This window comes from Canis lupus, chromosome 3 (genome assembly GCF_011100685.1).
Source record: "Canis lupus familiaris isolate Mischka breed German Shepherd chromosome 3, alternate assembly UU_Cfam_GSD_1.0, whole genome shotgun sequence".
Lineage (NCBI taxonomy): Eukaryota > Metazoa > Chordata > Mammalia > Carnivora > Canidae > Canis > Canis lupus.
This window is the reverse complement of record NC_049224.1, coordinates 19,966,617-19,993,496: the sequence shown is the minus strand read 5'-3', so window position 1 is coordinate 19,993,496 and position 26,880 is coordinate 19,966,617. Positions and strand designations below refer to the sequence as shown.

At 34.4% G+C, this 26,880-nt stretch overlaps 1 protein-coding gene across 19 annotated transcripts in view; it reads right to left on the bottom strand.

Annotated features, from left to right (window-relative positions):
• Positions 1–26,880, bottom strand: part of MEF2C (myocyte enhancer factor 2C) — a 169,041-nt gene that overhangs the window by 91,621 nt on the left and 50,540 nt on the right. For 13 of the 19 annotated variants that reach the window (XM_038532351.1, XM_038532354.1, XM_038532358.1 and 10 more), the window contains one exon: positions 4,908–5,100. In XM_038532351.1, the coding sequence (XP_038388279.1) occupies positions 4,908–4,961 (54 nt within the window). In that variant the 5' untranslated portion in view covers positions 4,962–5,100. Of the gene's footprint in view, positions 1–4,907; positions 5,104–6,931; positions 7,312–26,880 lie in introns of those variants that run through there. The other 6 variants (XM_038532352.1, XM_038532356.1, XM_038532349.1 and 3 more) reach the window with 3 other exon arrangements.

Sequence of the window (26,880 nt, the reverse complement as noted above, 5' to 3'; positions counted from 1 at the left end):
AGGAGTAAAAACAAAGAATCATTGAAATTGTGGTTTAAAATAAGCTGAAAGCTGGAAGTGATAGAAATGGTGATAAGTAGTTCAAAATACCTTGATCAGTAACATACATTTGAAAGTAAGTCCCACAAGCATAGAACTTAGAACACTACTTCTTCCCATCTTTGTCACAAGCCCTGTTCTGCAAATGTCTATGATTTTCCTTCAGGTCCGCAAGCCATCCTCTGCCATCAGCTGCTCCTGCTCTGAAAGGATTCTCTCGCCTCTTGTGAGCTTGCAAAGGCTCCTTTGTGCTCCTGCTCTGCTCTGTTCCACTTTTCCTTCTAGCTCCCTGATAGTCTTTTAAAGGTAAAACCCTCTTGAAATGAAGGTTCAGTTACCACTCTTTAGGGTGTTACACAGCGCAGGAGTTGTTTTGATGGAAGTCACATTAACTTATAACAGCTTATGGTTTAAAGAGCCTAAGTCTTAACAGGAACAGCTAATAGGTACATTTATTGGGCATTTATTAAATGCTAGATGCTTTACATTTATCCCCTAATTTAATTATCCCAATGACCTAAAGAGCTGGGTACTATTTTTTAACCCTCACTCTACTGATGAGGGAACTGATAAAGCTCAGAGGAATTAAGTCACTTGCTGGAGGGTTATACAACTAGCTGGTGACAGAACTGGGACCAAAGCTAGGTTCATGTGTGTCTAAAAACCATGCTCTTCACCATTAAGTTACCCTGCATGCAGTATGATGTAATTAGGAAAAGCGAAGACATAAAACCATGCTCTCAGCTATTATATTATACAGGATGCAGCATGACATAATTGAGAAAAGCACGTTTTTGTTTTTTTTGTTTTTTTTTAATCTGGAAGATGTGGGCTCCAAATCTTGGCCACCACCTAGTATTACTATCTGACTTCAAAGCTTTGTATGATCTGGGTCCTGCCTAGCATCTAATCTTTTCTCTCATCTCTCTAAAGTCATACACACCAGACTCAAGTTCCACAAGCTTTCCCTTGGCTCTGTAGCAAGCTCTTTCCGTTCTTAAGGAGCTTTGCAAATATTGTTCCATCTGGAATGTTGTCACCTGCCTAACTCTGACTCATGTTTTAGTTCCCATCTTTTAGCATTTCCTCAGAGAGACCTTTTATCCAATCCTCAATCTAAATAAAGCACCTCTTGTTATACTTTGATAGCACTTTAATAATTTCAGTCATAGCACATTATTTACAACACTTATATTATATATTTATATGTCACATGTCTGCTTCATCCCACTAAGCCAGGGATCAGCTAAGTTTGTCCCATTTTTGTCAGTAAAGTTTTATTCAAATACACACACATTCATTCATTTACACATTGCCCATGGCTGCATCCATGACTAGGGCAGAGGTGAGTAGTTGAGACAAAGACTGTGTGGCACAAGGTCAAAAATATTTGCTATCTGGCCCTGTAGAGAAAAAGTTTGCTGACTTCTGTGGCAGATGATAACCTGTATGAGATTCATCTGGTTTATCACTGAATACTTAATGTTAGGCACATTGCAATCTAATAATATTTGTTGATTTAATAAATACATGAAGTATTCAGCTGTAAATGGGGTTAATAAGAATTAAATGAAATAATACATATGTAATTCTTGGTACACTTTGCTACTTTTATTAAGTTAACTTAGAATCCTTAGGATAAATTAAAAATTCATTATTTTATTTATTTTTACATACTAGCTTAAGAAATCCATCCAGTTTAAGTTAGAAATGGAGAAAGAAAATCTCCATTTGTCAGAAAATCTGGACAAATTTTTAACAATAAAAAAGTTGTTAATTTTTTTCCTTCTTTAAACTATATTATGTATATAACTGGAGTTTCTGTTTTAGCTGTTCTCCCTTCTTCCATTATGAATGGTAGAGTAAGGGCAAAATTCAATTTAAACAGTTAGCTGCTCTGTTTTATAGCAGTGTTGGTTCTTAATGATATTCAACTTATACATCGGCTTTGTAATATTTCATTTTACACTTTTAAGTTTCTTTTCTATTTCTTATTCTGTAAAAACACACCCTGTTTTCTGTATAGCCAAATAAACACCTGCAAAGGCAGAGCAGGCTTTTACTACTTTTGAAGAAAAGACGACAGTGAACCACTGTGTGAGGTTCTATTACGGACTGCAGTGGGGGAAGATTAAAAAAAAGCAAAATGGTTAACATTTTTCTTTTCAACATGTGAACACATAGTTTAAAGGAAGCCCAGGCTAGGGGTGCCTCCACACTTGGGATGATTTGCTCCTGCAGATTTGCTGGTGTTGATTATAGAAGTGACCTACATCTTTTAGGCTCTCATGATCACTCTTGTAGTAAGTAAGTGGTGCACAAAACAAACATTTACAAGTAAAATGGATATTTGAATGTCAATGGCCATCTAAAATAATCATTGAAATATACACCAAAACATACTAATTAGATTTAAGAGTATGAGTGAAGGGCCTGCTGAATCTAAAGTATGGAGAAGACTACATAGATCTTAAATTTCTATAGAATAAAATCAAGGAATTCATCTTCAAGATTAAAAAAGGAATCTAAATTGAACTGAATTTAAACAATTTTTCTTCTCCTAAAGATATTATGACTTCTGACATGGATGAGAGTAACAGCAATTGTAGACACAACCATATTTAAATTAAGAAAAGATGTTCATTAGCTGAAAAATATGTGTTAAAATTCCTGCATCCCTATGTGAGTTATATGTTCCTTTATAAAGCATAATGAAAGCTCCTGAATTTAACCTGCAAAAATTTTCTCTCTTTTTTTAAGCAAAAAGAAGATACAATGAATTTCATGAACCTAAAAATTACCTGGTATTATTAATGAAATGTAGGTGCTAATTCATATAATTTTTGACTGCACTCAAAAACAGATTCTAGTCCAAATAACAAGGTCTAAAGAGTCAATTGTACATGGTGTTCAATATTTCAGTCTTAATTTCAATTTCAAGTTATAAGCCAACTAAAAATATCGTGGTTTTATATTGACAGAATTACTGCTTTTTAGCTTAATCCAGAGCAATAAATAATGTGTAGGAAAAGAATGAAGAAATCTATCATAAAACTTTATCCTTTAGCTCAATTCAGTCCAAAATAGTTCAAGTTATATGTACCTTAAATATAATAATTTAAGGGAGGTATAAACTTGAAAATCTAAAGTTTATCTCTTAATTACATATCAGTTTTGATAGCATAACTAAACTTCTGTTCATTATAATTTACAGAGTAACAACCTAAGTGTCCAATGAATGAATGAAGAAGTGATTACACACACACACACACACACACACACACACACACACACAGAGGAATATTATGCAGCCATAAAAGAGGGAATCCTACCATTTGCTACAACATGGCATGTATGGATCCTGAAGGCATTGTGTTAAGTGATGTAAGTCAGACAAAGAAAAGACTGTATGACCTCATTTATATGTAGAATCTAAAAGCCAAACAAACTCACCAAAAGATATCAGACTCGTGATTACCAGATGTGGAGGGTGGGAAGAGGGAGAAATAGATGAAGGTGGTCAAAAGATACGAACTTCCAGTTACAAGACAAATACATAGCAGGGATGTAATGTACAGCATGGTGACCATAGTTAACACCATTATACAACATAAAAGAATGTTGCTAAGAGAGTAAATCCTAAGAGTCCTCATCACAAGAAGAATTTTTTTCCTTTTTCTTCTTTCTTTTTATTGTATCTCTATGAGATGATGGACATTAGCTGAACCTATTGTAGTAATCATTTTACAATATATGTAAATCAAGCCAATCCAATGTATGCCTTAAAATTATACAGTGATGTATGTCAATTACTTCTCAATAAAATTGGAAAAAAACATAAAAAAACTTAAACCACAAATCAGTTCCAGTCTCACTTGCAGTTCCAAGAAGACAGAAAAGGACAATCGGAGAGATAGAATGTCTTTATTTGGGGGAAATTAGTCTGTGAGGGCATCTCTAAGGCTATCCTCTTAGCTTTTCCCAGAGTAAATGGGCAACAGGCAAAATATTCTTCTCTCCCATGGTCAAAGAATACCTGCTGGCAGGTTCCATTATTCATTTGTAATGATTGGGATTTGGCAGTACTGTAATTTCTCTCAGGAACCATTGTTTGTTATTTAACATTAGAATGCATACAAACCATCCAGCTATCCTTATATCACCTAACTAAATGCACTCTCCCCATGTGTGAAGAAAAATAGTCAAATCACAGATATTCATGATATACAAGTCTTTGTTGAATAGGGTATTTGGATATATAAAATCTTTAAGAGAGATTAATGGTATCATACAGCATTATCATTGGAGTTGTAGAAAAAAAATATAGCATCATCTGCCTCTTTGTTTATAAAATCCATGGTATAAAGAAAACAGTATGAATTAACTAATAGCTTTTGCCTACATGTTTTAAGTTACTAATATTTTGTGAGGGTATTTGTTGTTGTCAGCACAATGTTAAGTATTTTGAATATATTTGAAAGTCTTTTTTACTGTGAATACACTGAGAGCCATTTTTATAAGCCTATATTCTAAACCTTTAAGTGGATGACCACAAAAGGCCTCGTTCCCATGAATATAAGAATATCTTTGTTTGATGATGCGTGCAGTGTAGCAATGTTATGCTTATTAACTCTTAATTATTAAGCTATTCATGTTATACAAGTACAGTTTCCGTTCAAAATTTATGTAGAAATAAAAAGTGAACAATCATGAATGTGTAAACTGTTTGTCTAATAGATAATAAGGTAATTTTTTTCCCTTTACATAGGATAGAATATTAGCATTTAAACTGGCCACATTTAATTCACTGAAACTCTTAATGGATGTTTATGTAAATAATGATACAGGAAAAAGTTTACCCCACTCACCTGTCTGTTACGTTCATCCATAATCCTCGTAATCTGAATCTTTTTTCTCCCCATAGTCCCCGTTTTTCTTCTCTCTCTCGTCCCTGAAATTATGTATTTTTTCCTTCCTTTTCTTTCTCTTTCCTTTTTCCTCCAAACAAATCTCCTTCTTCAGCACTTGCACTGCTCAGTTCCCAAATTCCTGCATTCGTTCCTGCTGGACAAAAGAGAAAAATTAAATACCACTTTAACAGAAAGGCAGTTTCATAAGAAAGATCATATTCTACTTTTTTAAAAAAGAGAACTATATGAAAGTAAGCCAATCGAATGAATGAGAATAAGTACTAAAAGCACATGGTATATCCCATGCAGGAGCATATCAAATAGGAACAGTTTGTTTTTATAATTAAAATAATCTCATAAGTAATTTAACAAGTCATTTAAATGACAAAAACTATACTTCAAAGCCCAACACTTGAAATGTATCTTTTGCAACGAGTTCCTTAATATTTTTTAATGAAATTAGGTGACTATTTTCACCCTTCTATTATGAAAAATTACCTAAATCAGAGAGTTAATGAACCTTTATATACCTGTGTATGCTAAGTAGGGCAGCTAATTCATTTTTGAAGGGAAAACAATCTCGTGTTTTGACAGCAGAGGTGATAACGTCCCTCGTTATGCAAATAGGATGGACTATTATGAAAGTGCTATTTGATATATGTAAATGTCAACTAATTTAAATCTAAATCCTTAATCTTATTTTTAAAAAGTCACTGCTCTGAGAACACTGTAAAAATAATTTGGGATATTTAATCTTACATAATAAGCAGCTATCAGCAGTGAGATCTCCTTTTCCTCTTGAAAGCCCATAAGCTGTATCTTGAATACAAGAATCAAAAAAGATAATCATTCACCGAAAAGAAATGGTGCAAAAAATTAGAGTATTACTCCATTTGTAATGATACTCTTTAAAAAAAATAACTACACTTTTTATAATAAGCTATCAGTTCTCTAAATTTAAATATTTTAAAAAGACATCTCATATGTCTTTGGGGAGTAAGATACAAAATTACAGAAGCCTGATATTATAAACTAGATATCTTTAGGTCATGAATTAAAATTAAAGAAACGATCACCGATAATATAAAATAAACCCAGAGAAACCGAGTATTAAAAGTATATATTTTACTTTGTTTTAAATTATATCTGAAAACACTTGAACATAATGAAAACGAATTGCCGTGAAATGTGGAAGTTAACAAGAAATCATTCCACATTGGATTCTTCATTTGTAAGCAACAGCTTCAATTATTCTATCCAGTCTTATGTCAAAGAATGCAACTACTTTACACGTTGCTCAGAATTTCCCTGTTTTAGTTGGTGTCTGACAAGGGACCTGAGAAATTCCCACATGTATTATGTAATGCTAAGCCAATGTCCTGGCTATTTAATAGATTATTTGGCTCCAATTCAAAGGTATTGAAACAGGAAAGCTGTTAAACACTTGGTCTGATCATCAGCTGTCTTTTGATTTCTTTAATTTAATTTCTAAATTCTTTATCACCTTGAGTAAATTTCTTTAAATTAAAATTTTCTGTGATTATCTAATTGCAGAAGCTATTATGATATAATTAGTTCTGGTGGATTAAGTGCTGCTTAAATACTAAGACCATCCATCCTCTTTTGCCCAATGCCTTTCTATGAAGCTGCAGCTCAGTTGTACCTTTGGGAATACTATATATGTTGAGTAACATCATGACCACACAGTGCTCATCAAAAATTATTACTCCAGCGGTAATTTTAAATGTTGGAAGTAGTTCAAAAGTTTTAAAGAGTTACATAAATAACACACATTTGACAAATACACATGAAAAACTTAGCTACAATAAGACATTCAAATCACCTTAAAATATGAAACATTCACAGAACACAACTGCATTATATATTCACTGTTGCCAAACACTGTCCCATCTATCTATTTTTAGAAACTGTCTTAAATATCACTCAACTGGGCAACTTTCCTGTGTTTCCTATAGTCTTACCTTAGAAGCAAGCGGCACGTTAGAATGGCATTTCCCATGCATGTGCAAGACCCCAAAGAGACAAACAGGCTTCCTCTATCACAGCAAAGCCAACCCATGAATCCACAGCAAACGCATATGGGACAATTTCCTTTCTTTTCATTTAGCTGAGGCCGGTGGCACTATCGGCTTACAGGACTATGCCTGCCTAAGCGCTTATTCACTTTAAGGTGGAAGGTCAGGGTGAACAGATTAGAGTGTGGTGACAAGGCGGGGAAGACGAGAACTTCTACAGATCCTGGTTTCAAAATACAAATAACCAACCAAGCAGAGATGCATCCCTCTGAGAAAAGTCTCTTCAGAAAGGCAGAGGGAGAACTCCTCATGAGCCAAACTTAGAAGAGTTCCTACACATCACCACCCCATATTTCACAACTTGGAGAGACGCTTTTTAAAAAGAGCAGAGCAAGGATTTTTTTTAACTCTTAAGAAAGGATGGGAAATATTTTGCCTGAAAAAAACGTATATGCATTTATCGAATATATATATAAAATAGTTGGTGAAAATACCATTGGATGTATTTTCCTTCTTGAAATATGCAAGGTAATGTAAAGAGAAACAAGCTTAAATTTCAGTAAAATTAAAATATTTTCTTGTTTTCCATAAAAATGAGTATTTCTCGAAGGGTTGCCTTCTGAACATTTTTAAAATGCAAAACTTGATATTATTATGTACATATGCAGAATACTACACGGTGATGATGCGACTTTCTTATGAAGTAAAATATGTCACGAAACGTGGCTTAGAGCATTTGATTATGGATCACCACATTTCAAGGCTGTCAGTAAAAATTCAGAGTTAGGAAGGTCAACAATAGCTCAGTAGTTGTTTTCTTAGCATCGCTACTTCTCTAAGCTGATTTTTTTTTTATGCAAAAATTATCTTGTAAGGTCAGTTTCAAGTATTAATTTGTAGGAAGTCCAGAGAAGCTGAAAAAGAGATTAAATAACTTAAGCAGTTTTAAAAATTGTTTTGTATGTATATGAAGAAAAGAATAGCTAAACTACATGTAGTAGAATTTCAAGTTATGCTGAGAACTTTCATTATGTACAATCAACCATAAGCTTAAAATAATTCCAGCAGCCTTGCCGCTACTTCTTTCCACATGAAAGAAGCATTCTTGGAAAATGACAGAGCTACACAGAAACAATCAGTAATTAAAAAAAGAAAAAGAAATGCTCTACCACAGTTACACTCTATAGAGCTACAGTCTTCTGCATTTTTTTTTCTTTTTGTCAACCTAAATATAAGAAAAATAAAATCAGGCTGCTTACTAAAAAGGGGAACTTCATTATGGCAGGCTTCTGTTCACTTTGAGTTTGGCATAAGCAAACAGATGAAGGCAAAGTGGTTTTGAGACCCAAGTAGAGAAGAATTTCTTGTGGACAGATGCTAAAGATCTTTCTCCCACCCCAGCTCTCTCATTTACAAACAAGTTCCCTTGAGTGACACACTCCTCCTCCCCCCTTCCCTGCTTCACTTTTTCTTGCTCTCTTCCTCCCTCTCTCCCTCCCTCCCACAAATCCCTCCCCGTAACACAGAAGAATCTTGACAGAATGGCAGGAAACACGCACAGACTGGTCAGGGAAGGATATGATGTCAGCAACCACGAACAATAAAAGGTGTAAAGGTGCTTCCTTCCCTAAACTGTTCCAGAAGTGTAAAATGGGAACCAAAACTCTTCACTTCCTTCTCTGAGCAGAACTGTCTGAGTGTGCTGTGCTGCACACCACACACAGAGAGGTTTTTGAGAGGTTCAGATAAGGGACAATGACAGAAATCCAGACACGGGGACGCAATTTTCTATTTCTATTTTTAAAACACCTAAGAAAAATCCATTTCAGTTCTAGGTTAGTATTTTGTAGGATTTCTTTAGGAAATAAAAATAAAACAAACAAATTCACTTCGGTGAAGGAGGAGATATGTCATAATTACATTTTACCATGCCTCACAAAAATCATCTGATACAGTTGATGCAGTCATATAATCTTAATTTACCCTTTGAAGTACATGAAGAATTCTGTATAGGTAAAGACCTAACTGGTTAAATTATATTTTTGGTAAAAAAAAAAAAAAAAAAAAAAAAAGAATTGCCAACTGTCCAAAAAAAAAATTTCAGTGTTTGTCAGTGAAAAACATTGGTCACTTCTTTGTACTCATAGTTTAAAAAAAGATATAGTGGGTGCGGGGAAAAGATGCCTGTTATTGAAGCTCTCAAAGTTCTTTTAAAAAATTCAGAGTAAGAATCAAAGAAACTAACATAAACTTTCAGTATATAGTGAAACTATTTGTTTCAATCTCATCACTATGAGGTTCCTTCTAACATGGAAATGGCAGTCTACCATAAGATTTCTGTAGGAAGAAAACCACATATCAAGTGGATCTGAGTCATCTTCAGATTTCAATCATCTTCCCACAACACTTTGATTTAGAAATTAAACACAACCTTCAGTTACGTGTTTTGATCGTAGAGTGAGACTGCCATGCCACATTAAAAGATGTGGGAAGAAATTAATTCTCTTCTGCTAAACTTATCTTTGCAAAGCATGTATTTTGCTACAATAAGCACAATGCAGTCACTTAAATAAAAACAGCCTATGGATAATGATAAAACATTAAAGTATGTAATATCAATTTGCAAAGAAAGAATTCTGGTTTTCTTTTACTCATATTAGCAAATAACTTCTTCACTGACTCACATTTTCACTAACACAAGCATCATCGTATAATGCTTTATAAAAACTCAAGGCTGAAAACCAAGCACATTATATCACACAAGAAATTATACGGCTAAATAAATACAAGCTGGATTCTTAGTAAGGGACAAGAATGATCTTAAGCCCAGTCGCTGCAAGCCTGGTATTACTAATTCAAATAATTAAATGATCCATTATTATTTTAAGTGGAAAACTTTGCTCATTATGTACATCTAAGTACATTTAACTATCTTATATATTTGAAAGACATATGAGGCATGTAATTATATTTTGGTTAAAAGGAATAAGTAGAACTTTTACTTTTTTCCTGCTTAAGAGGCATTTTGAACTTCAAAAGATATAATAATAATTATTATTCTTATTGTTACTGAATAAGAGTAACACATCACATCAATAACACATCACATCAACTATGTGATGTGTTATGAGTTGGGGAATATTTCCTCGGTCCTGAAAGTCATTCACTTCTAAGTTTATGATGTTCTAGATAGCATATTATGTTACCCTAGCTATGAATGCAAGCTGAATTCATTTTCGACACATAGCCAAAACTTACCTTCCTAAAGGTACTTAAAAAAAAACACCATTATGTACCACTGGATAAACACTATCATGCCAAACACAAAGTTATTTTCTAAATTTATTCAAATTTAGTGTCCATATGATGGGATTTTGAGTCATCTTCAAGACTCTGTAACATAGTATCACACACAAATTATAATGTCATCTTTCAGTTCCTCACACATACTATGCTGCTCCCTACCACAGGGCCTTTGCATGTGCAATTCCCTCTGCCTGGAATGCTCCTCCTTCCCTCCTATGCCTCCTTAACTTCTTCCCTTCCTTTCTCAGCTTTAATCTCACCTCCTCAGGAAGCACTCCATCTTTTCATGATCTCAACAAATCCCCCACAAGGACTCACAGCACCATGTCTTCCTTTGTAGCACTTGTCATAACTGAAATTGCCTGTTTTCCGCAACATCTGTTTTGTCTCACTTTTGTATTCCCTGTATCTACCCCACTTCCAGGACCTAGTATGAGCTAATAAATTAGTTGATTAACGATTTTAAGATTTTTATCTCTCACGTGTGTATTTTCTTCAGTTGTTATTTTTAATGACTCCTCCTGAGGACATTTTCGTATTTTTGTTTATACAGAAGCAGGTTGATAACCTCACTTAATCCTTTGTCATATTTATAGAGCATGTCACATATGGAAGAAGAGTAATTTATCCTCAGAAGTGGAAGTAGAAAGAATTTTGGAGTCAGGAAGCTCAGGTTTGAACTTCAGCTTATTGCTGTTCCCTACAATAAGTTGGGAACAAACATTTTTTTTAAAGATTTATTTATTTTAGAGCAAGAAAGCGAGCATGAGTGTGAGCAGTGGGGAAAGACAGAAGGAGAGGAAGAGAATCTCAAGTAGACTACCTGCTGAGCATGGAGCCCCATGTGGGACTTGATCCCACAACCCTGAGATCATGACCTGAGCTGAAATAAAGAGTAGAATGCTTAGGGGTGCCTGGGAGGCTCAGTCAGTTAGGCATCTGACTTCGGCTCAGGTCAATAAACTTCCTGATATGCAACACAGCTATCGTCATTAAAGGTAGTACGATATGCTAAGTGGGTCCATAGCACTACTGGGAACATGGCCTACTCCTTGTAAGACTGCTTCAGTTTTGAGGCATAAAATGAAAGCCATGTTACACAGTGAGGCCACCAAGTGAATCATAGTCCTTACATATACCATGAAGACTTCACTTTGCAAAGCTAATGATGAGCAAGTTCTAACAGGTAATGTTTCATTTATACCTTAACAATAATCATTATATGAAGACAAAATTTACAATGTTATAAAAATTAAGAAGTTTCTCTTAAATTTCAGTCATGGAAGAGCTTCAGGCTGCAAAAGTAGAAATAACTAGGGAAATATATCAATTTTCCCAATGACCACGGCTGCTGAAAACTCTACATTAATGCTTCTAGTCCTACTTTAATATCTTTCCCCAAGGACAAAAAGAGATGAAATGTATGTCAGAAATATAATAAGGCTAAAAAGGAACTCGCTTTGAAAACCTCTGCAATTAATTTAATAAAGTGGGCCTAACCTGCCATTATCACTGACATAAATCATTTTATTTACACAGTTCTAGAATTTAGGAGACACATACCTTTAAACAACTGTGTTGCATCATAAACAATTTAGTAAACATGGGGGGAAGCACAGTTTCTCTGTCACGGTGTTCCATGGTATATTTTGTCTTGAACACTTTTTTTTACGATGCAGCTTAAACAGCATTCTCCATTCCCCATGCCAAAATAAACTCCAAATGGTCTAAATATGTCAAGAGCCTTGTGCTATTGAACCACACTGAAGTTTTTTCGTCTTTCCACATCATATTAAGTAATTAATTCGTGGTTCTATCATGTCTTTGTTTTCCTAATTTTTCACAACAGTACAGCCACCACATTTTCTTTCAAAGGCCACTTAGTTATGTGGCAGAGCTTACCACAAAGGTAAATCCTGCATGGTCTCATCACAAAGCAAGAGCTACTACTTAGCATCACAGAGTGTGTTCTGTTCCCCAGCTGTAACCTCTCAGTAAGAATATGCAGCTGGATTTTTTTGTTGTTGTTGCTGTTATTGAACAAAGCAAGTAAAGCAACTATACAACACCAATATTAGTGAAACAAAATTGTCAGCCCTCAGAGCAAGCGGGCTTGAAAGGGGAGATGCTGTGATTATACATTATCATCTTATTATAACAAAATCTGAATTCCCAGGCATCTCATAATCCTGTCAGAAACAAATTTTACGTTCATTATTTTTTTAACCTTTAATGTATCATATTTCATTATTAAAGTGGAAATATTCTATAAATTTCTTTCTCAAAAGCCTATATGCACAGGACACAGTTTTTAGCCTTACTGATACGTCAAAGTGTGTGTGTATGGATGTGAGTGGAGAGGACATTCTCCTACAAAACTGCAGCAAATGGAAAAAAATCATGTTTTAGTCTTCTATAATGTGAGGATAAAACAGGAAGAGTACATTTTAAGACACCTGAATAGTCATGAGTGTCATCACTAGTAAATAATCACGGTGTTACTAAGATTGTGATATGAATAGTTAAAAGGACATTGTAAGGTTTTGTTTTATTCTGTATTCAAATATTATAATTGTTAAACAATTGAAAATTATGTCCTTCAAATAATTTGCCTCTGTTGTTACTTGCCTATTTATTTAATATTTAAAGATGACCTTGAAATGGAAAGAAATACTACTGTCCTCCTGCCAATGTTTTTGTTATACAATAAGATGAATAAGCTTGATAAATCACCCACTATTTACGTTGAATGCCATTTACTTTTGTCTCGAGTTGAACTTCAGAAATTTAGAAAGTTTACACAAAAGCCTTCCATCTAATATACATAATACTCAAAATGCCGTAATAATGTCTCTCAAAATATAGATGTTTGATATTGCTGTTACATGTGGCTGAACATGGAAACCAGTGATTCATCAATTTTTCTATTCTCTTCATCTCTTTTACAGCATCCTAATCAACCTAATTAAGGCTTTGTTCATCTGAAACCTCTGATGACAATTTGTTTAACTCTATCCCACTGTGGTCTTCTTATAAGGAGAATTAAATCTGATCTTCTGACAGCAATCATTAAATGATCCCAACTGGCCCCAATTAAGCCACATGGCTCACGGGCTTCCATACAGTCAAGTGCCAAGTTCTCTGTTTCATTTGCACATCATTCTTTACCTTGGTTTATTTTCTTAAAGCCAATTAAGTATGTGTCTTATCGAGTGGAACTAAATTTCCTTGTGTACACTAGCTTAAGACACTGTGCATCAATTGACTTTGCAGTCACACTGAAGTATCACACAGGGCTCCTAAAGCCTCTCTCTAGCTGTAGTACTACTAATGAAAAGAAAAAAACCCACTTTAGATTTACTTACTCATGCTGAAATTGACACATGTACCTTCTCAAAATAGTATACATATTCATACAGTTCTGGATAATATAAATCAATAATAACTTTCCATTTGGCTTATTTACAGCAATCCTTCAATAGAGTAGTATCTAAATTTAGTAGAGTCTAATATCCTTTAAAAAAAAATTATCTTTTTAAGACCTTCCAAAAGAGCAGTACCAAAGTAAGACTTCTGAAGTTAACCTTTCCTACCCTTAATTTCTGCTCTAATTTTTTCACATATGCTCAATTGTAAGCTCTGTAATGATGTTCGCAGGTCTTCCTTATGAATGCAGGTAGCCTCAGGATTTAGAGCTCATTGATTGTGTGCTACTCCAGGGAAATGGCTGATTAAAAACAGCCTCATGAGGAGGAGTAGCTCCTATTCACATCTGTCTCATCTTATACTAAACTCTAATACCTGTATGGAAATTTGACCCCTAGCTTTGGCTTTGGAGAACCGCACTTTGCAGAGTCCTTATACCTTAGATGTCAGGGCAGAAACACAGTTAAATTAATCTCAATATGACTGGTGTTTGACACAGTTTCTGAAGGCCTTAATCAATTATCCTGACTACTTTTCTGAGAATATAAACAAATGTGCAGTATTTTTACATCTATTCTAATTATAGCTATCACTGATCATCTGTTGGTATCTGATGCAGGCTATCTGTCACAGTTCTCAGAGCAGATGGATTAGAACATATCTGTTCATCCTAATCATATATTAGAAACTGACATTAAGGTAGAAAACTGAAATGGATGCTATGCATCTTATTGGACATTAACTTTGATGGAACACGTAATTCTTTTTATTCCTTGACCAACAGATGTAACTATAAGGAAAAAAGAAAATATAAATACTGACATTTGGAAACACCTAGAAAAAAATGGTACCTGCATTTTCTTTATGACAGCTAAATAATCATCTACTCAATAAATAACTGTTCTCTTCAAAAGAGGAAAATTAAAAATATTTATTACAAAATGCTGGTGATTTAGAAAATACTAACAACCTAACAACTGATTGACTTTAAGAAAATGTATAATAAATATAATAAATTTTAGCAAAGCAAAACAGATGCTGGGGTGTTGTATTATGAAATATTTCTCACTGTATTATAGTAATCTCCAATAAGGTTTGATGTTAATTTTAGAGCATGCTTCTGCTAAAAAGGGCAAACCCTGCAACAGATTTAGTACAAAGAAGCTGAAAATATCCTGTGGAAAAAAAAATCTGTAGTGAAATCAGCCAGCCCAAATCCTGCCATTACTCAGCACTGCAGTGACGTGCGGATGTTTGTAGTGGTTTGAGGAGCCAGCAGGGGTGGAAACTCTACGTACTCGACTTCAACATGATTGCAATTGAACCTCATCAAAGTAAGAGCTCATAATTTGTCACAGAAAACAGCCAATTAACATATGTTAGAAAAAGGCTTCATAAAGATAATATATGATTAAAGACCCAGTGCAGCTGTTGAAAATCAAAACTATGCATTTAAAAAAGAAATCTCAGCCTGAGCTTCCGTATGGTTAAACTGATAATGGCTACTATGATTTTTTTTTTAAAGTAGAAAAATATAATTACAGTGCTTCTCATAAGTTTGGGGTTATGGCAAGGGAGAACTGGGTACTGTGGTATTATTTACTATGCCTTACTTAGTTCTATAAATAGTCAAAGCCCTTGCCAAAACTCTGTAGTTACTTTGTTATAGTGCTATTTTAAAACACAGACCTTCATTGTGAGCTAAATGGCCTTCAGGATGCACTTTGTAGTTAGAGCATTCCTCTCAAAACTATATCCTCCCTTTATCTGTGCAAAACTCTGGGACAAGAGGACTCTCCAAGACAGCCCTGCTTGCTGTAAAACACACTAGGGCTGTGTAACACACGGCTTTATACTTCAGAACTTTTGTCAGGGTTGGTGGTCAGGAATGCTGCCGGTTAAAGGTGAGAAATGAGACTCTGGTGCATGCATGCAGTACAGATCCTCTCCGGCAATGGTTCGCAGGCTACCTGCCACGGCTTTGGAGCAGAGGAACTACATGTAACTACGTATGTGCTGCATTCTTATCAGAGATTTAAACTCAACTTTAGCTAGGACCATGTGGGCAAATCAAATCCTGGTGAAACTAATGTCATCAGAGACTTTGAGCCAAGATAATGATGCTTAATATTACAGATTACAATGAAAAAGCTTGATCTTTAGTTACAGAGACATAAATGTGTCAAGCATGATGCTACGTACTAGGGACACCACCGTGAACCAAATAAACAAGGTCTTGGTGTTCACCAAACTTACATACTAAAGGGAGAAAGAGGCAATAAACAAGCACACCGATAGGATGATTTTAGAAAAAGAAGGGCTGGAAAGAAAATACCACAGTAGAACAGGCAAGGAGGTGACTGAACAGGAAAGGGCAGAGGTGGATAGTGCTGTCAGGGAAGATGACATTTGAGAAGATGACATCTGAGGACAGATCTAAAACCCAGATAGAGTCTGGCAGTATTTGGAGGATGACTACTCCAGCCTGAATACCCCATGGATACTCTGCTTGTCACGGTTGCTACAAACAGCCAAACCCTAGTTTCCCAAACCTCAATTTCCTCATCTACAGAATGGGAGTAATAGCATTTAAATTCCTTGACAAGGTTGCGAGGCTCAAATAAAAAACAGCACTATACTCATTTGTAAAAATTCAATTGCATACAATTCAGTTTCATAAATTGTGTAAACTTGTTTTCTTCACTTCAGTGTTGTAAAATTTCTCAAAAGTAATAAACACTTTGAAGCACTGATAATATAGTATAATGTAAAAGGTTTCTCAAATGATACAAACTGAATCCAAAGGTATGTGTGTCTTCCTTTGAAATGTGGATATTTCCTTAAATCAGTATATACTGGCTGAAATAGTTCTTGGGCATGTAAGTTCCTTTTGCAGTGTTAAATATGCACAGAGCCATGAACAATCTGACAAATACAATGTAAAACTTCTGCAAATGTGAAATATAGGATTATATATTTTAAGCCGTACCTTCTTTCTTTTAGAAATAAATAAGCTTACAATATTACTAATGTACCTGAGTCACTAGGGTAGGTTGATTTATTTCCTCTCTCACAGGACCCAACTCCCAAGCAATCAGCACAGTTTTGATTAAGATCTCAGCGATATTTGAAAATCCCAGTGTCTCACTGTATGGGAAATGTTCACATATCTTTGGACATACCCATCTAATGAGAGTAAGCTATGTAGCCTCAAGCCAAACAGATTAATTTCCAACTTGGAATGAATAGACAAATTGAATCATCTAGTATTTTTTAAATTAAAGTGTTTTTAAGAGGAAAAATACAAAATTTAAGGATTATGAATTTTAATAAATAAGAAATTAGAGTACAAGGCACTAATACACTTTAATTTTAAAAGCTGTTATATAGAAATGCCAAACGAAAAACTAGTATTTTAAGTAAGGAGAGAGATCAACATTTTCAATGCAACAAAACTTTATTTAAGAAATAGCGGGTATACGCTTTCAATTCTCCCTCTCCTGCCAGTCAGTTTAAGGGTGAGTAGCATAAATTTGATCCTTTACTGCACTAATTTCTTTGTATTTCCTATTTGGTGAACATAATTTATAAGTTTTAAGATAGGGTAAGTTGTATAATTTACCATGAAACCTAAATTAACGCTGATTTATTTTCATTTATAATGGATTTAATGCCCCAAAAAAGAATTGTATATATGAAAAGTTTTTTTTCTAGTCAAAAGGTTGTCTTTCCTTTCCTAAATGAATCATCATACAGATATCTTTTCTAATGAAAATCAGCATAGTGTTTGATTCTATTCTCAATGTTAACTGGTATTTCGCACTGCATACTCATCTCCCTCCCTCCCTATCTTATAAAATGACCTCTGGAGGACACTCACCTCCCCCTCTAAAACCCAGTCATAATTGCATGCAAAGCAGGCATGTAAATCTGAGTTTCTTCTCTCTCTTTGTAGCCTTCCCCACTCCATTTTTTCATTTCATCACCTTCCTTTATCTCTTTTTCCACATGTTTAAGACTGATGGGATATGGAAAGTGAAACTGTCAAAGAGCTAGGAATAGAGGTGTTCTCAGACGAACAGAATGTTTCCTCTATACACCCAGGCAGGGCAAGTGTGCTGCAGAGGGCCAGCGTGGGCCTGGGGTAAGCTAAGTCAGTTCCTACGCTGAAGGCCTGGCAGGAGGCTCCTTATCTCAGCATGTCTACACATTCTGTCCCAGGCTATTTTCAAGGATAGCCCAAGTCATCCTTGGCAGATCCTAATACATGGAAAGTATTACAGTACTTCCCCTGTAAAAAAGACCATGCCATCACAGATCAGAAGTTTACTGAAATGAAGTTTTTTTTTTTTAATCCTGATTCTCTAAAAGCTAGGATCTAGAAGAAAGCACTCATCAGTGGAAGCAAGTCCATGACTCTCTTCAGAACCCTCGGCATGGATTCCAAAGATCAGTGGTTAAGAATTTCTCAAAAAAAAAAAAAAAAAAAAAAAAAAAAAAAAAAAAAAAAAAAAAAGAAAGGAAATAAAAAAAAATGAAGAAAACAAATTTCTTTGCTGCAGGACTTTTCATATTCTTCAGTATGCTAGATGCCAGAATCTGGGCTATTTCCAAGTGTATCCAGAATATGTTTTGGGAAATGCTAGCTTTAAAAAAAGGAATAAGCTTCTTCCTTCTGACTACCGAATACACTGCACTGCTAAAATGCCCTAAACCAACACTGTTCATTGCCCGGCTCAAAGAAAACATATGAGTATTGTTGAATAATTGATAAAACAATAAAAAAACTATTCTTTTAGCAGCTTTACAAAGGAGTACAGATATGATTATCAAGTGCAGAAAACTGTTCTTTTAAAGTAAAAATACTAATAAAATATTTAGCAATTAGTGCAATAAATTTCCAAAGCACTAAGAAGTGGTATAGTGAAAAGAAAGCTCTATTTGTAATCAGATTCTTGGCTGGGTTCTGCTACACATGAGCTGCATGTCTCTGGGGCAGTCAACTGCTCTGAATCTCATTTTCCTCAGCTATATAAAAGGAGCCAGGTTCAATTTCTAAAAACCTCTTTCAAATTCCTAAATGGTCTAAGTTTGGTAAATGTGTAAGATAAAATAATGTCAAAATGCTTCTCCAAAGGATATAGTCCTAGAAACACAATACACTGACAAAGATATTTAACTGCCTGGGTAAATCGCATTGTTTTTTCCATACTTGTTGCTTCAAAAAGTTGGTTCACCTCAGTCTCGAGCAATATAAACAGTTAAGACTAAGGCTGCATTATGTGCTTTGAAATACTAATCATATTTAGAAATTTAATAAACAGCTAAGAATTATAAAATACTATAGCACCAAAAGCTTATTAATTCCAATCCTCACAGCAGCCTATGAGAAAGGCTACTTTATCATTTCTATTTCACAGGAAAAAAAGCTGGAGACAGAGAGGTTAAGTTACTTGCCCAGGGTCACACAGCTAGTGATAGGGTATATGTAATTACAGAGTATATAAATGCCGTCCCAGACTCAGTACTCGAACCGCATACTCTGCTACTTCTCTATGCAGCAAGGTACTATTCATGAGAGTGCTTTCAAGTTAAAATTCTATGCAGAAAATGGGATGTTCAGAGGGTTTTAATGAAATCTAAGAGGTACTTTTAAAATCAGTGTTCTTTAATTCATCTAACATTCTCCTATTCTTTTTTTAAAAGACTTTATTTATATATTTGACAGAGAGAGAGAGAGAGAGCAAGAGTGAGCGCACAAGCAGAGGGAGAAGGAGAAGCAGGCTCCCTGCCAAACAGGGAGCCTGATGCAGGGCTTGATCCCTGAGCTGAAGGCAGATGTCCAACCAACTGAACCATCCAGGCATCCCACATTCTCTTATTCTTGATGGCAAAAAGAATTTACTTCACTATGCCAAGTAGGGGGAAAGACTGAAACTCAAATTGGGTATTTGTTATTAGATTATCAGATTCATCAGCATCAGTGGGTTCCTACCTCTCCTTTTTTACAGATGAATATGGGTGCTCAGAGGGGAAACCGGGTGAATGTCTATGAATCAGCATATATTCATCATGACGCCTGGGCAAAAACATGAAAACAGGTGTCTTCCTGAGGATAGATCAGGAGAGTCAACTTCATTCATGATTAAGAGGAGTATTACAAAGAGTATTACAGATACCTTGTCTCCACGCAGTCATCTTGCTCTCTTTTAGAGTACCTTGGGTAGGTTTCAAACCCAGATCCAATTCACTCTGGTCTTACCTTGGCCCTTAACCCACTAAGACTCTCCTTTCTGCTCCTCCTCTTGTTCCTCCTTCTCTTTATGCCTTTCCCTTATCTCCTCAAATTATGATCTATCACAATATTCTTCTCTACTGAGTGGAGTTTCCACTTCAGAATTTTATACACTTGCCTATTTTAGAATTCTTTGTGTTTGAGACCTTTGGCTGTAACTATGCAATTCACACTCCCTAAATATATTACTTTAGAAGTAATTTTATGTATATCAGCTTTATAGGACACACACCTAATAAAACATACTATTAATTGTATAAAAACAGTTGACATAATTGGCAATATAATTGTTGAGGAAAAATCACACACTTCAGTGTATTACAGAAGTTCACATCAGTTTTTCCACAATGTATCACATAGCCTTGCTCTGTCAGAGCATACATAGTGTGAGGAAGTAATAGTTTGTCTATTTTCAGCATGTATCAGACTTTTCTCCTACTTTCGTAGAGAGAGCACTGTGGTACAAATATAAGTACATATATATTCATTTATGTATTTACAGAGGTTATTGTACCAGCTGATGAGCACACTGGTCAGAGCCATTCAAAAGCTCCATAATCAACAATGACCTATTATACTCAAGCCTGAATTCAATTTAAGATGCTGGGCCCTTGAATGGGCAAAGTGAAAGCTCAACATGGCTGCATCTATAGCCCATGCACTTGAAGAGGGCTTTTGGTAAACAGGAAATCTCTGAAAATTCTAATTCAGTAAGAAAGGACCTGTTGGCAAATGCTGCCTTTCACAGTGAAGAGATGTCTGGAATAATTTTTATATCAGAGCCACTCACACCTGTTGAGAAGAGTTCTGAGAAGTACAGAGGTGCTATCACTTTCAGATGCTAGAAAAGTGAACACTGCCATCAAGTAACTAGTTAACATACCAAATCATTATTTGGCCACTTTTCTGATGACTCTAAAATTCAAAATTACATAAAAATGTTCATCTTATATAAGAATTGGAAAACAATGAATATAGCACAACTTCTATTCAGTTCCTTTAAAAAAGTAGGATAAATATTTAATAGATGTTTGTCTAAACTTATTATGGAGTAATTCAGGATGGGCTTGGAAATTTCAATTTCCTTAAACTGGATCTTTAGGAGATCCATTTTAAAATTTAACTAAATTTTGCCATGCTAGAGAAGAGCAAAATAATCTATTTTTTTGTTGTTGAAATATGTATCTATATTTCCACTCAACCAAGGTAAGAGTAGAAATGCCAGACATTAATACTGGCAGAGGCCATGCAAGGTTATACCGTTTTCTCCTCCTTCAGATAATACCATCCTCAAATTATTTCACAAGGATTCCACCTCTCCTATTTTTAAGGCCTTCCGGAAAAGGAGCAACATAACCTTCCTCAGTAACCTATTTTGATATTTCACAACTCTCACTCAGGAAATTCTGACTTATAGCTAATCCCTCACAGAATACTTTATGCCCACTCCTCTTGTTCTACCCTCTGTACAGAGAACACATCTGATGATCATGTCCTCATTTCATATACTTCACGACTGTATATTGAATTATACCTGTTTTGATTATCCTGTCCTTGCTTTATTTTCTATTTCCACCATATTTGCAGCTCTTCAATTCAAATCATATCTGTCTTTAACTCTCTAGTCCAAAAAAATATATATAGTACTCAAAACAGGTTGTTTTTGTATATTGACATCAACTACATATTTTTAATGATCTACACACTGCACAAATTTTAAATCCAAAGTTTATCTGTTTCATTTATTTCAATTTTGCATTGTCTTCCCTTGCCAGACTTGCTTCTACCCAACTCTTCTACATTTTGTATGTAAAGAGTTTATTTGTATTTCCTTAGCTTCATGATTTCTCACCACTTACTCAGTTTATCTGGGCCATCCCCTGCTCTCTTCTAAAAATATTATCATTGACAGTTACCTTCTAGTCTTTAAAAATTCTTAAGAATAGTACCTTGTAGGGACGCCTGCGTAGCTCAGTGGCTGAGTGTCTGCTTTTGACACAGAGTGTGATGCTGGGGTCCTGGGATGGAGTCTCACATTGGGCTCACCACAGGGAGCCTGCTTCTCCTGCCTGTCTCTGCCTCTCTTTCTGTGTCTCTCATGAATAAATAAATTACATCTTAAAAAAAAAAAAAAGAGAGAATAGTACCTTGTAGCCTTGTAATGGCATTATAAGAATTCCTGTTACTAAAATTATCTTAGCCTTAGTTAGAACTGCCCAGGAATTCCATATTTGCTTTGTTTCTTAGTATCACTTGATTCCACAGGTCAAAGGTACATATGTTACATTTCTATGTACCTAGACACAAGCATGAGTTCATTTTGTTGGTTAATAAAGGTAAAGGATAAATAAAGCAAAGAAACATTTCATTTATTCCTTCATTGGAAAATTTGTTTGTTTTTTATTTTATTTTTATTTTTTATTTTTTGTTTTAGTGCTGTAGTACTATGTTTTAGGCACTATTTTAAGGGATAAATCTAAAGAATAAACCATAAAAATTCATACCTTTGTGGAACTTGAAATATTTCTGGCATTATCTATATTTTCTTTCGCCTCCACATGAAAAAATGGGCTATACTTTATTTTATCCTTTGCTGTTGTTATTGTTTATTGGTTAAAGCTGAATGGATTTGTACATACCATGCATTATTTTTGATTCTCCTTAACAAATTTTAAGCCTTCACTATTTCTTAGGATGTTCACTTCCATACTGTTTTTAATTTCTTCTTTTCTCATAATGCTTTTAAAATGTCTGTTTTTTTTTTTTTATGGGTCTTTTTTTAGCCAACCAGATTCTCTCCTCCCTTTCTGTTTGTGATACCAGATGAAGTGGTTGATCACTTGTGCAATCTTCCATCCTACATTTTAAATTTTCTAAGAATACTTTAAAAATATTTCCAAGTCCTTTGAAATATGCTTCATTAATAGTCATCTGTGTCACCTTACAACGTTTGAACTGGAGAAGGCATCTACCATAGAAACTTCTGCCCCTCTCCCAATCCTGCCCTAGGAATTGGGAAAAGGTATGCTGCAGAGACAGGCACATCACTGGCAACTGGCTAACAGTTAAAATAGATGGAGTTATTTTCAAAGATCCCAATATATTGGGTGGTGATATCTTTTTAATGTTTTCCTATCTCATTTCTTTTTGGATCCAGAGCTTTGTAAAATGTCTCTTTATTGTTCGTGTGTGTTACAATTTTTTTTTAAAAAATCGTGACATGAAAAGTATTTCCTATTTGGGTCTGTTTGTTCCATTAGCTATTTGCCTCTCCCCAAAACTGTATTTGAAGCATAAACATTGAAACATAGACATATTCCAACACCTAAAATATTGCATGTGTCATTGAAATTCTATTTGAAAAATCAATGGTGGACCAATGCATTGTTGGGATTAGAATTAAGTTTAAAAAAATTGAAGTTTAGAAAAAAAAAATTGAAGTTTAGAATTCTACTGAGACACTGTACAAAAATGCTACCAATTGCCAAGTACAGTGTATGCTACACAATCACAAATAATTTTAATATTTCTGAAATTCAACTTTTGTATCTCATTCAATTTTTTCTAAGACTCATTTTCTCCACTACCAAGTAAGGATATATTAAATAGGTAATATACATGTTTCTTCTATGTCTAATGACAGATTTTATGATCCATGATCTATTGAAACTCATATTTATGATTTTCTTCAATCCAGAAAATTATCATGTCGGGAGATTCTACTTCAGATTGGCAACATGGATATGCGCAACGAAGACAGACACTCAACCACTGACCAACTCAGGCATTCCCTGAGCTTTAATCTAAAAATAAATCTCAATGTTTGATTCTTATTAGATTAGAGAAGGGTGTTTCATTTTCTGTTTTCAACTTTATTATTAAAATAAAGTGGAAATAAATTCTTAAAGTGGCCTTTCCACTTTATTCTTAAAAATTGGGTGTAAGGGCACTTGGGTGGCTCAGTCAGTTCGGCCTCTGCCTTCTGCTCAGGTCATGATCCTGCGGTCCTGGGATCAAGGCCCACATTGGGCTCCCTGCTCAGAGGAGAGTCAGCTTCTCCTTCTCCCTCAGACCCTCCTCCCTGCTTATGCTCTTTCTCTCTTTCTGTCTCAAGTAAGTAAATAAAATATTTTTTAAAAATTGGGCTTAAAATATATTGCTATTTGTAGTTTAAACATAATGCACCAAAAATACTAAGTTTTTCTCTGATTTAAATTATATTTCTTGATGTGCTTCTATTTAAAATTATTTCAAGGGCAGCTTAAATAGTGTTATAGGCTACTAGCAACCATTTATACTTGAAATTTATAGCCAGAGAAAAGGTACTCCTAATTTTTCATTTGGTGTATGCCTTAGTAGTGTAAACATAATAAGGAATTCTGATTATATAGATCAACTTGACAATGAATTGGAAATAGGCACTAGTAAAGACTGAATTTATAGGTGAATTGATGATAAATGCACTATGCTGTAATTTACTGGACATGCCTTACCTCATAAATTTCTGTGTCCTTCTTATCAATGATTCTTAAGGTTCTATGTATGAAAATAATTCCCTTTGTGCACTTACTATAACCATTAATTGGAAGCATCTTTCTGACATACTTGTGATACTCAAAAATGTTAATGACCAGTGAATTTGCTTTAACTCCACAAATTAACTAATTTGGACTGCTTGTAAAAGTTTAAACTAGAATGAACATTATAAATACAGAACACAGAATCAAAATGTCAATGTTCCTATAAATGCTGTTGTCAACAGCTGGTTTAAATTGCCAAGAAACCCCAAAAACTAATCAGGAGGGAATAGTTTTTAAAAATGGATCTATAGTATGGGAAAAAAATGCTCTTCCTTTAAAGTCATTGTTCATTTCCTGTATTGAAATACGACGTAGAAGCAAGTGTAAGATACTATGACCTCAGAGGCTTTTAAATAAGCCCAATCTCCATTATGTGAAACTTCTTTATTACAAGCATTTCAGAACAGATTATGACTAAATATGAGATTATGATGGGCAGTAGGATGTTATAATAAGATAACAACATAACTATTTGTCATTATCTTTTCTACTCATTTACCCTATGCACCACAGTTCCCTTCTTGTGTGACAAACTCATCTGAAGTAAGAAATAAGCAATGACGCACTTGAATTTTCTACTGCAAAATCTAAGTTGTGATAAAAATGCATGTTTTATCTTAAATAATCTAAATAAATCTTAAATGGCAATAATAATAATTGTCATGCTGGGAGTTTTTATGAAATATATAGAGTTCTCTTCAACATTGAGTTTTCAACCAATTATCTTCTCTACATATGCTTTCTGCCCTTTAGAACTTTGGTTATGAGCTGTCTAATAAAATTTGACTACAGATTTATATCTATAATAAAAAATATAATCGACTTCAATCCTTTACGAAAGTGCTACGAAATATATACCAGTGCCCATAATGATAGAAAAATGACAGCAACAATGCCTGGGAGCAAACTGTCATTTGAGAGAGCAAAGGTAAAAAGAAAGTCATTAAGGGATCAGTTAAAAATATTTTTGTTAGGATATAAGAAAATTAAGTGGTAGAGTTCCAAAGGGAACTCTTTTTGTGCTTATAGTATCATTCAAATAGTTTATCCCTGCAAGGAGATTACCTGTAATGCTGCCAAGGTCACTGCCAAATTGTATTAATGGCCATGTTCACTTATATGTCAGTCACATGAGTTAGAGCTGCCTTCTTCTTCTTTTTCTACTGCATAATGACCTACCTCTTAATGCACACTGACAAATTGAGGTGAGTGAATATGTTTTTCCAAAATATAGATGGAAGAGTTCCATTCCACCACTCTTCCATTTTAATTGTACCAAACATGTGGAATGTAAAGTCTGGCAGGAAAGAGGTTTTAAATATTCTATTCTGAAAATTGAACCATTTTTGAAAATGGCACTTTGAGTCTTACAGGGAATTATTTGTGGCTGCATTGTGGATTTTCTTTCAAATGCACATTTGCTTACATTGCTGTAAAAGCACAAAATATTTTTTAAATGTAGGAATGACATTTTTTTAATCTAGAAAATGTCATTGGAACACAGAGTTAGTAACAGAATGATTTAGTATTCAATAGTTAAGCTCTATTGCAGATTTGTAATTTTCATTTATCAATATTATTCATCATTTACAGAAGAAATGTGAGAGTGTAGGCATATTGGCTTCTGAATACATCTACTGACTAGAGTGTAGCAGACATATTTATGTACTTAGAGTAAAAATAGATTAACACATCTCCTTTACAGGGCTTATATTTAAATAGAATAAATCACATCCTCAAAGAATAAATGATATTCTAGTATGTTATAATAAGACTTGCTCGTGAGAGACATCTCTATTAAAAATTTACTACTTTAGTCCTGGAATACCAATTTAGTCCTGGTCTTGAGATTAGCAATATATTAAAAATATCTGGGGAATTAGCAATTTCAATTCTTGATTTGATATTAAACTCGGTGCTGATTTCCTTGTTTCACTTATATAGTTTAATTCATCAAAACATTATTGAAATAATTGGGAAAGAAAGAAGACATGAAGAAGTATTTCACTGCTTACATCAGCTGACCTGAACAATATTTTATAACTATATTTAGAAAAAGATAAAAAGAGCTGAATACAGCTACAATTCTCTATGCCAACTTCCTCTATTACCACTTTTTTTTCTCATTTAGTAACTCATCTATAAAACAATGACATTAAAAAAAAAGAGAGAGGGAATAATTTCAGGACCTCTAGACAGAATTTTAACAGGCTGGTAGATGCATAATTAGTTAGGAGACTAGATCGGACACCAATCTAGCTTTCACTTAAGATTATTATTTCTAGTTT